At 46.6% G+C, this 12,003-nt stretch overlaps 1 protein-coding gene across 1 annotated transcript in view; it reads left to right on the top strand.

Annotated features, from left to right (window-relative positions):
* The first annotated feature begins 1,450 nt into the window (after nt 1–1,450).
* Nucleotides 1,451–12,003, top strand: part of LOC135509174 (protein MTSS 2-like) — a 41,942-nt gene continuing 31,389 nt past the window's right edge. The window contains exons 1-3 of the mRNA XM_064929606.1: nt 1,451–1,934; nt 9,428–9,489; nt 9,935–10,008. Coding sequence (XP_064785678.1) covers nt 1,866–1,934; nt 9,428–9,489; nt 9,935–10,008 — 205 coding nt within the window. The 5' untranslated portion in view covers nt 1,451–1,865. The remainder of the gene's footprint in view (nt 1,935–9,427; nt 9,490–9,934; nt 10,009–12,003) is intronic.

Here is a 12,003-nt window from a genome sequence, read left to right as displayed (position 1 = left end):
GTGGTATACTGCTGGCTATCAGTCTGGAAGGAGAGTTTACAGTCTAGCCAGACACCTAGGTATTTGTAGTTGTCCACATATTCTAAGTCAGAACCGTTCAGAGTAGTGATGCTAGTCAGGCGGGCGGGTGCGGGCGGGCAGCGAATGGTTGAAAAGCATGCATTTGGTTTTACTAGCGTTTAAGAACAGTTGGAGGCCATGGAAGGAGTGTTGTATGGCATTGAAGCTCATTTGGAGGTTAGTTAACACAGTGTCCAAAGAAGGGCCAGATGTATACAGAATGGTGTCTGCAGCGATACTCCACACCATCCCATCTGGTTTGCTCTTAGTCCCACTATCATTTCTTTTTCAACAGGACAATGACTCAACACACCTCCAGGTTGTATAAGGGCTACTTGACCAAGAAGGAGAGTGTTGGGGTGCTTCATCAGATGATCTGGCCTCCACAATCACCTGACCTCAACCCAATTGAGATGGTTTGGGATGAGTTGGACTGCAGAGTGAAGTAAGAGCAGCCAACAAATGCTCAGCAAATGTGAGAACACCTTCAAGACTGTTGGAAAATCATTCCAGGTGAAGCTGGTAGAGAGAATGCCAAGAGTGTGCAAAGCCGTTATCAAGGCAAAGGGTAGCTACTTTTGAAGAATCTCAAATATAACATGTATTTAGATTTGTTAAACACTTTTTTGGTTACTACATGATTCCATATGTTTTATTTCATAGCTGTGATGTCTTCACTATTATTCTACAATGTAGAAAATTGTACAAATAAAGAAAAACCCTTGAATGAGTAGGTGTGTCTAAACTTTTGACTGGTACTGTATATGCACTGTGGGGGATACAGTGTGCATACATAGGCATATTATTTATTCAGCCGATGATATAAGGTAGTGAAATATAAAGTTGTTGTACTTTCCTTGAGGGAGAAGAAACAGTGAAAAAATGATTTAACCTGCAAAATTCCAAAAAATGTTTTGCTTAAACTATGTTCAATTTAATGAGCATCTTTCTGTTTTTTATTCCCCCCAGTAAAATTGGCATATATAAGAGTCAAAAGGCCAACCAAAATATTTATTTATAGCCTAAAGAGGTTGTGGTTCCTTTAAATTGACATAACATATTTGCTTGAAATAACACACTATGCATATGTGAATGCATGGTGTAGTCAGTGTTGATTCATTATTACTATGTATTATAGGCTACATTGTATTGCTATTAACAATAACTCCAGAATGATACAGTATATGATGAACAGGCTCGTGCATGCTGAATGCACATTTGAAGCTGGGGATATCCTTTCTTTTGCTCTTCAGAGTATCCTTGAATGAGAAGACAGATTCACTTTTGTTTGGATAGGGGGTGTCCCTCCCTCCACGCTTCATGTGACAAAAAAAAGACCGCCCCCCTTCAATTCCCATGGATCGAATCACAGAAACCCAGCTTCAAGACATCTGTTCCTCTACAAGAGAGCGTGCCTCGCATTCAGAGCTGTGACCGACTGTCTGTCGTGGTACCCTACATTTGCCCGTGATTATCAGCCAAAAATGAAAATAGACATTGACCCAAACTCACACTGCTCTTCTTTTCGCAGTTTGTAGACCGGGGGGAATCGGAACGAGGGTTTTACCTCCTCTCCATCTCTCGCGCCCAAGCAGAGAGAGCAACCGCCGTGCGTCAACCCGGTGCCATAGAGTAGCAGATTTATTTTTGTCTTGCCGGGAGTTTCGCATCCTCCGCGTTTGGCTTGGAGGGTGAAGGACAACGAAGAGCTTATTAAAATATCGTGATATCCGATGTGTGAATAGTTAGCGTTTATGGACATTTATTTTCTCGCATTCAGTCATCGTTAGAAGACGACTGTCATAATGGAGTCAGTGGAAAAGGAGTGTGGAGCGTTGGGTGGATTATTCCAAGCTATCGTCGCCGACATGAAGGTACCAGAGCTCGATGAAGTCGACAGTTTTTTCCGACCTATTGTATGGATAATCTGACTCAATTTACTGCCTTTGTTTCCTCTCGTATTCTGTACCGCCTCACTGGCTATGCGAAAGGAGATATTGTGCTAAATATTTTTCCTTTATGTTACTTGCCTAGAGTGGCAGCTGCTCTGATGTCGACCAACATGTATTTGAATATAATCAAGCTGTTGATAGTTTGAGTTAATATTTGTAGGTTATAGGCTACAGAATTTGTTGTGCAAAATTTGTTAAACAATTGTTACATTGAAAATACGAGTTAGCCTGTACTTTTCAATAATTAAACATACTTTAAAAGGAAGTCAATAACTGAATATCAGAGTAATGACTGAATAGATTAGACAGTGTTCCAACTGATCCACTGCTAAATCAGTAATGGTTACAACAAACAACTGTGATTGTGGCTGTCTTATTGGATATGTGGCAGCTCCCTAACCTAATCATAACAAAACATGACAAACAACTGCTGTGACAGGGACATAACAAGTATGTGGCACACACTGATCACATAACCCATAACATGTTTTTAGTTTAGTGTGTGTGTGTGCCTACACATTTTCCAGTGTCTAACATCAGGCCAATAATGGAGAGGGGTTAATTGATCCAATTTGGCGACCCCTTCTCATCCAGGAAAGCAGCTCTTTGACAAAGACGTGTCAAATGAAATGGCCAGTTTGGCCACTAGGCTGTGATCCATGTTGACCATGGTCTGACTCGCAAGATTATGGTCCCAATGCAGTGTCCACCAGAAAAGATGATGTCTTTCTTTATTATTAGATACAGGGAGGGAGGGGAGCCTATTCAGATTATGGTCACAATGCAGTGTCCACCAGCAAAGATTATGTCTCTCTTTATTATTAGATACAGGGAGGGAGGGGAGCCTATTCAGATTATGGTCCCAATGCAGTGTCCACCAGCAAAGATTATGTCTCTCTTTATTATTAGATACAGGGAGGGGAGGGGAGCCTATTCAGATTATGGTCCCAATGCAGTGTCCACCAGCAAAGATTATGTCTCTCTTTATTATTAGATACAGGGAGGGGAGGGGAGCCTATTCAGATTATGGTCACAATGCAGTGTCCAGCCAGTGTCCACCAGCAAAGATTATGTCTCTCTTTATTATTAGATTTATTCAGATTATGGTCACAATGCAGTGTCCACCAGCAAAGATTATGTCTCTCTTTATTATTAGATACAGAGAGGGGAGGGGAGCCTATTCAGATTATGGTCACAATGCAGTGTCCATCAGCAAAGATTATGTCTCTCTTTATTATTAGATACAGGGAGGGAGGGGAGCCTATTCAGATTATGGTCACAATGCAGTGTCCATCAGCAAAGATTATGTCTCTCTTTATTATTAGATACAGAGAGGGGAGGGGAGCCTATTCAGATTATGGTCACAATGCAGTGTCCATCAGCAAAGATTATGATGTCTCTCTTTATTATTAGATTCAGGGAGGGAGGGAGCCTATTCAGATGTCTCTCTTTATTATTAGATACAGGGAGGGAGGGGAGCCTATTCAGATTATGGTCACAATGCAGTGTCCACCAGCAAAGATTATGATGTCTCTCTTTATTATTAGATACAGGGAGGGAGGGGAGCCTATTCAGATTATGGTCACAATGCAGTGTCCAGCAGCAAAGATTATGTCTCTCTTTATTATTAGATACTGGGAGGGAGGGGAGCCTATTCAGATTATGGTCCCAATGCAGTGTCCACCAGCAAAGATTATGATGTCTCTCTTTATTATTAGATACAGGGAGGGGAGGGGAGCCTATTCAGGTCAAGCAGGACAAGTTCACATAGGTCAAGCAGTGGCCTAGTTTGGTCTGTTGTACAACAGATGGAAAGTGTGAACAGGCATGGTAATATGGAGTACAAGGTTAGGCCATAAATAGGACTAGGAGTTTTTCTTGAACACACGATCTGACCAGGAACAACTCTGGGCCCCAGGTATGAACTATATAAATATATAAAGTGTCATGATCTGACCAGGAAGAAGTCTTGGTCCTAGTTATAAACCATATATATATATATATATAAAATGTGTGAGTGTATACAGTGGGGAGAGCAAGTATTTGATACACTGCCGATTTTTCAGGTTTTCCTACTTACAAAGCATGTGGAGGTCTGTAATTTTGATCATAGGTACACTTCAACTGTGAGAGACGGAATCTGAAACAAAAATCCAGAAAATCACATTGTATGATTTTTAAGTAATTAATTTGCATTTTATTGCATGACATATGTATTTGATCACCTACCAACCAGTAAGAATTCCGTCTTTCACAGACCTGTTAGTTTGTCTTTAAGAAGCCCTCCTGTTCTCCACACATTACCTGTATTAACTGCACCTGTTTGAACTCGTTACCTGTATAAAAGACACCTGTCCACACACTCAATCAAACAGACTCCAACCTCTCCAGAATGGGCAAGACCAGAGAGGTGTAAGGACATTAGGGATACAATTGTAGACCTGCACAAGGCTGAGATGGGATACAGGACAATAGGCAAGCAGCTTGGTGAGAAGGCAATTATTAGAAAATAGAAGAAGTTCAAGATGACGGTGAATCACCCTCGGTCTGGGGCTCCATGCAAGATCTCACCTTGTGGGGTATCAATGATCATGAGGATGACCTGAAGAGAGCTGGGACCACAGTCTCAAATAAATCCATTAGTAACACACTATGCTATCATGGATAAAAATCCTGCAGCGCACGCAAGGTCCCCCTGCTCAAGCCAGCGCATGTCCAGGCCCATCTGAAGTTTGCCAATGACCATCTGGATGATCCAGAGGAAGAATGGGAGAAGGTCATGTGGTCTGAGACAAAAATAGAGCTTTTTGGTCTAAACTCCACTTGCTGTGTTTGGAGTAAAAAGAAGGATGAGTACAACCCCAATAACACCATCCCAACCGTGAAGCATGGAGGTGGAAGCATCATTCTTTGGGGATGCTTTTCTGCAAAGGGGACAGGACGACTGCACCGTATTGAGGGGAGGATGGATGGGGCCATGTATACCGAGATCTTGGCCAACAACCTCCTTCCCTCAGTAAGAGGATTGAAGATGGGTCGTGGCTGGGTCTTCCAGCATGACAACGACACGAAATGCACTGCCAGGGCAACTAAGGACTGGCTCCGTAAGAAGCATCTCAAGGTCCTGGAGTGGCCTAACCTGTCTCCAGACCTGAACCCAAATAGAAAATCTTTGGAGGGAGCTGAAAGTCCGTATTGCCCAGCGACACCCCCAAAATCTGAAGGATCTGGAGAAGGTCTGTATGGAGGAGTGGGCCAAAATCCATGCTGCAGTGTGTGCAAACCTGGTCCAGAACTACAGGAAACGTATGATCTCTGTAATTGCAAACAAAGGTTTCTGTACCAAATATTAAGTTCTGCTTTTCTGATGTATCAAATACTTATGTCATGCAATGAAATGCAAATGAATTACTTAAAAATCATACAATGTGATTTTCTGGATTTTTGTTTTAGATTTCGTCTCTCACAGTTGAAGTGTACCTATGATAAAAATTACAGACCTCTACATGCTTTGTAAGTAGGAAACACTGCCGATTTTGCAGGTTATCAAATACTTGTTCTCCCCACTGTATATAGAATTATTTATGTCCTTCCTCTCTAGGCTTTTCTGCCTCTGTAAGAGGCATAGGCTGGGATCCAGACCTGAAATTATAAAGTTGAATTTGAACTCAATTATTTATTTTATTTTAAGTAAGGTCATGTCATGAGGTACACAGTATTATGTGTGTCTATTGATAAAACATATGTCTCTGAGTAGGTGTGCTGATCTAGAGTCAGGGCCCCCCTGGTCCATTCATTATAATCTAAAAGGCAAAATGTATCCTATATCAGCACTCCTACTCTGATCCCTGATATTGATCATCTACTCACAGTGGCTAACTGGCCATGGCCACTCGATAGCCTACCTTCTATTTATGGGGCGTAGTTTGCCAAGCACTGTAAGATGCTCAATGAGATGAGCACTAAATATCAGCATTTCATACAGTATTCTGTTGTCATTGTGTCTACGGGAGAAAGACAACATTTAGAGAAAGGGACCTATTGATAATCAGCTGGAATCAATGGTCCAGATACAGAAAACCTTACTCAGCAGTCAGCTCATCTGGCTCGTATTCAAAAGGGCATGCAATGGAAAACATCAAGTGTATTGCAACGGATAATGTAAATTAGCGTTTCTTATTGAACAAGTCCAAGTAGTCCCTCCCTGTTTTATTCAGTTTTCTACCATTTGGTGCCTAATGAATACTACCCTGGTGCATAGTGCTTGACTTCCTCCTGAGCCAGTCAAGGAGAGAATTAGCCGTATGGCTGAACCTGGTGTAGGCTAGGTACACACGGTCAGTGTCGCAGCCTGTTGAGAGGTAACTCTGCCAGTGTGTCACTGACTCCCCTATATCCAACAGTGAAACATGACACAGACAAGCCGCTAGCACCTGATGCAGTTGTATAGCAGCCTGCTCTGCTCCTTTCAGATGAATTCATTAACTGAGGAAGGAAAGATCTGCCTGGATTTTGGGAGCTGTGTGTGTGCAACTTTCTTCACTGCGCTGCATGGATATCTTAACCCTGCTTTCACCCTGCACCCTCAGCTGTCCTGCCTCAGCCTCCTCCTGCCATTGTCAGGAGGCGTAGGGCTGAAAAGCTAATTAGCCACCTGTTGCAGTCCAGTGAAGACAGATGGAGAATGGCGAAGCATGGGGAAAACATTTTAATAGTGAATGTGAGTCTTAATAGTGAAACTTGATCACTTTGTGAGGAGTTCATTTTCTCATGGAAAGATATCTTGAAAACAGGGAATGATCACTTCTTGGATATGATGACGAGAGAAATAGGAGTTGAGTGAATGATCTGGGATGTTTCTTTTGCCTATTTTCCCCTTTCTCTGCAAGAGCAGCTGGTGAATATGTATATATACAGCCTGTGTCCCTCTCTCTGGTCTCTATGAGGCTCAGGCTGGGCTCCGATCCTAAGCGTGTTTTGTGTTTTGGCCAGGGGCCTGTAGGGAGGAAGGCAGGCAGCTGCTGGGGCCTGTAGGGAAGCACACTCTTAGAAAGAAGGGTTCCAAAAGGGTTCTTCGGTTGTCCACATAGGAGAACCCTTTTGGGTTCCAGGTAGAACAGTTTTTGGTTCTAGGTAGAAGCCTTTTGAGTTCCATGTAGAACCCAATAGGGTTCTAACAAAGGGTTATCCTATGGAGACAGCTGAAGAACCCTTTTAGGTTCTAGATAGCAAATGTTTTTCTAAGAGTGCAGGCTGCTGCTGGGGCTCAGGGCTGGAGGGAGGCAGGCTGCTGATAGGGCTCAGGGCTGGAGGGAGGCTGGCTGCTGATAGGGCTCAGGGCTGGAGGGAGGCAGGCTGCTGCTGGGGCTCAGGGCTGGAGGGAGGCAGGCTGCTGATAGGGCTCAGGGCTGGAGGGAGGCAGGCTGCTGCTGGGGCTCAGGGCTGGAGGGAGGCAGGCTGCTGATGGGGCTCAGGGCTGGAGGGAGGCAGGCTGCTGTTAGGGCTGGAGGGAGGCTGGCTGCTGCTAGGGCTCAGGGCTGGAGGGAGGCAGGCTGCTGCTGGGGCTCATGGCTGAAAGGAGGCAGGCTGCTGCTGGGGCTCAGGGCTGAAGGGAGGCTGGCTGCTGCTGGGACCCAGGCCTGGAAGGAGGCTGCTGCTGGGGCTCAGGGCTGGAGGGAGGCAGGCTGCTGCTGGGGCTCAGGGCTGGAAGGAGGCTGCTGCTGGGGCTCAGGGCTGGAAGGAGGCAGGCTGCTGCTGGGGCTCAGGGCTGGAGGGAAGCAGGCTGCTGCTGGGGCTCAGGGCTGGAGGGAAGGAGGCTGCTGATAGGGCTCAGGGCTGGAGGGAGGGAGGGAGGCAGGCTGCTGCTGGGGCTCAGGGCTGGAGGGAGGCTGGCTGCTGCTGGGGCTCAGGGCTGGAGGGAGGCTGGCTGCTGCTGGGACCCAGGCCTGGAAGGAGGCTGCTGCTGGGGCTCAGGGCTGGAGGGAAGCAGGCTGCTGCTGGGGCTCAGGGCTGGAGGGAAGGAGGCTGCTGATAGGGCTCAGGGCTGGAGAGAGGCTGGCTGCTGATAGGGCTCAGGGCTGGAGGGAGGCTGGCTGCTGCTGGGGCTCAGGGCTGGAGGGAAGGAGGCTGCTGCTAGGGCTCAGGGCTGGAGGGAGGGAGGGAGGGAGGCAGGCTGCTGCTGGGGCTCAGGGCTGGAAGGAGGCTGGCTGCTGCTGGGACCCAGGCCTGGAAGGAGGCTGCTGCTGGGGCTCAGGGCTGGAGGGAAGCAGGCTGCTGCTGGGGCTCAGGGCTGAAGGGAGGCTGGCTGCTGCTGGGGCTCAGGGCTGGAAGGAGGCTGCTGCTGGGGCTCAGGGCTGGAAGGAGGCAGGCTGCTGCTGGGGTTCAGGGCTGGAGGGAGGCTGGCTGCTGGGGCTCAGGGCTGGAGGGAGGCAGGCTGCTCCTGGGGCTCAGGGCTGAAGGGAGGCTGGCTGGCTGCTGGGGCCCAGGCCTGGAAGGAGGCTGGCTGCTGCTGGGGCCCAGGCCTGGAATAATATAATAATAATAATATATCCCATTTAGCAGACGCTTTTGTCCAAAGCGACTTACAAGTCGGCTGGGGCCACTACTGCATATGGGTGGCCCCAGTGGGAATCGAACCCACGACGCTTGGCGTTGCAAGCGCCATGCTCTACCGACTGAGCCACACAGGACCCTATGGAAGGAGGCTGGCTGTTGCTGGGGCCCAGGCCTGGAAGGAGGCTGGCTGTTGCTGGGGCCCAGGCCTGGAAGGAGGCTGGCTGTTGCTGGGGCCCAGGCCTGGAAGGAGGCTGGCTGCTGCTGGGGCCCAGGCCTGGAAGGAGGCTGGCTGCTGCTGGGGCCCAGGCCTGGAAGGAGGCTGGCTGTTGCTGGGGCCCAGGCCTGGAAGGAGGCTGGCTGTTGCTGGGGCCCAGGCCTGGAAGGAGGCTGGCTGTTGCTGGGGCCCAGGCCTGGAAGGAGGCTGGCTGCTGCTGGGGCCCAGGCCTGGAAGGAGGCTGGCTGCGTGTCCTCAGGGAAATCTGATCCAGCATGATTCCTTAAAGAGCAGGCACACTACCTGCCCTAACCATATTTCCCCCTCCCTCCCACACACCCCAGCTTTGCCCTGCAGTGAGTCAACAGTGAGTCAACTGTATTTTCAGCATGGTTAGGTAAGAGAGAATATGCAAGCTTGATTGGATGATGATGTATTATGTTGTTCTGAGTCATATGAGAAGGCTGAGCACAGGTTTTACAAAGTGCTGGTCCACTGGAACAAAGCTGTGTGTGTGTGTGGGTGTGGGTGTGTGGTGTGGGTGTGGGTGTGTGTGTGTGTGTGTGTGTGTGTGTGTGTGGGTGCGTGCGCGCACGCACGCACGCACCAAAGGTTTAAACTAACATTTGATTCCTCTTTCATCCAGAGTTCATATCCAGTGTGGGAAGACTTCAGTGCCAAGGCCACTAAACTACACTCCCAACTCAGGTGAGACCTTGATTCTCCAGTATGTCTGTGACTGACTATCATGTCCTATCCATCCCACCTTCAATAGATACAAGTTGGCATTTATTGGGATGACATATGTACTGGAGGCAGCTCTGCAGGGTAGTCACTAGCTGGCACAGCCACAAAGCCATAACATCTGATTTTAAATCTAACCTGAACCTGAACCCTAACCTGAGCCACACTGCTAACCTTATGCCTAAGCCTAATGTTAAATTAAGACCACTAAGCTAATTTTGTTTTCATATATATTCACAATATACTTTGCACAGCTCTGTCTTCAGGACAAGATTAATCCCAATAAATGTGAACCTGCTCAGTAGACTTGCTACTCTAACTGTCCAGTGTTGACATTCTGGTCTATTCATAGTTTCTAGTCGCTGTTGAGGTTGAATACTGACTGCTGTGTCCTCCTGTGTACTTGTAGGGCTACAGTTCTGGCAATAGTGACATTCCTAGATGCCTTTCAGAAGGTGGCAGACATGGCGACCAACTCAAGAGGTAAGGAGAAAATAGCAAGATGAGTGACTAAGGGGCTCTTAAACAGTAAAAAAAAAGTGGTTTCCTATCTCTGTCTCTTTTCCTTTGACTGCACTAATCGGAAAACACAGGAGAAGTGAGACCAAAACCAACCTAATTGATTCATATGTGCTTTTGCTTTCACTTGTCTAGTTGTTTCACACTGAATGATTAAAATAAGAAGAGGGAGAAGCCACTTCAGACTTTTGGGAAGTACACTGTGTCTGCTCTCTGCAGTGTGTAGGCTCTTTGTTCTATGAAGTCTTCCTTCCTCCCTTGATTCCTTCCTTGATTCAATCATGACATGATTGTAGGAAGAATACATTTCAAGAGTATTTGAATAGGGCTTATATACAGAGTCCATTCTCCAACATGAAGAATCATGATGGGTGAATCTACATGGAAACAGCCCACTAAACTGATCAAGCTGAGCTCATTGTATGTAGGGCTGGTGATGAGGATGTGTTGTGATCAGCTTGGTCACTGTATGGAGCGGCAGACAGATCCTCTGTAGAGCAATGATTAATCAAATTCTCCACCCGGTTGATCATCGAAAGCAGTATTTAGGTGAAAAATCTATACACACACAGATGCATGTCTGCATATATATATATATATATATATATATATATATATATATATATAATATACACACACACACAACTAATGATAGTTTGCTGAGCATCTACAGATGGACTATCCAAATATAGTGTTACCATGAATATTGATACACCAGCTAATAACCAAACATATGTCTCCATCCCTGATGAGGCTGCATCACTAAACCTAGGGTGAGCTTAGGTGCTGTAACAATGGGCCGCAAGGTGTGATGAGGCTTCAAGTCCCAGTATATCTGTCATCCTCACAGCAGGCGAGCTCTCAGAGGGGCTGGATCCTGGCAACATCTGGCAACCTGAACCTGTTCTCGCTAGTAATGTTCTGACTGTGCCAGGGCAACTATTCAGGGAGAGAGAGAGACTAATTACTTTAAACGCTTACAGATAGGACATGATTATAATCTCTATCACTCATGTGCCAACTCACACTCCAATCCCTCTTCCAGTGACCTTAGCTGTAGGATTAGACAGACACCATGGAATCCATGGCAGCAACATCCAAATGTGGCATATACAAACAGTATGGAGAGAGATGTTGTAAAACTGAAGATTAAAGAACAATTCCAGGCAAGCGCAATCAAGCCCAGATCAAATATTTGAAACTATTTCAAATAGTATTTGAACTCAGGTCTTTCGGAAGACACACAGCATCCCACTGATGCCTGTGTGTATGTAAAGTAGATGGAGGTTTTGAATGTTTGTTTCTGGATCATTAGCAATATGTCAGTGAACCAATTCCATTCCATTTGTCCTCTGGGAGCCCTTTTGTGCTCAGCGCCAGTCAGCGGACTTCACAACTGCAGCCATTCATTTGGAAGGAGGAATGTCGATATTTATTTTAACCGGCTGGTGGTGAAGAACAAAGACCCTTGAACTCTCACTGCAGGCTGGGTAGTGGTTTGGGTCATTTCACCTCCCCCAGTTGATGGTACTACCGGATTCTCAGGGTTCTCTACAAGTGTTTTAAATTGCTGGTTCAAGTCAGGGAGATGTTATAACAGTGTTGTAGAGAGCGAGAGAGACAGAAAGAAAGAGAGTATGAGAGATAGAAAGTGTTAGTCTGTGTGTGTGTTTATTAGTCTGTGTGTGTGTCTGTCTAGGGGTTATTGCGCCACAGGGATCTGCTATGTGGTATGTAGTGTTGGCCATCAGGCCTGATTACCTCTCAGCATCAGGGGATGGACCACAGTTGCTGGCACAGCTGGAGATTTCACCACGTTCTTCTCCTCTAATCTAGCCCTGACACACTCACCCCATAACCCCTTTAACTCACTACCCATCCCACACACTTACAGTATTCTGTCACTCCATTTACTCATCCTGTCTTCTGCCTCTCATCCTGCACTCAACCAAACACCCA

The sequence above is a fragment of the Oncorhynchus masou genome, chromosome 22 (assembly GCF_036934945.1).
Source record: "Oncorhynchus masou masou isolate Uvic2021 chromosome 22, UVic_Omas_1.1, whole genome shotgun sequence".
NCBI lineage: Eukaryota > Metazoa > Chordata > Actinopteri > Salmoniformes > Salmonidae > Oncorhynchus > Oncorhynchus masou.
Note: the sequence above shows the minus strand (reverse complement) of the source record. Positions and strands in the feature narration are given on the sequence as shown.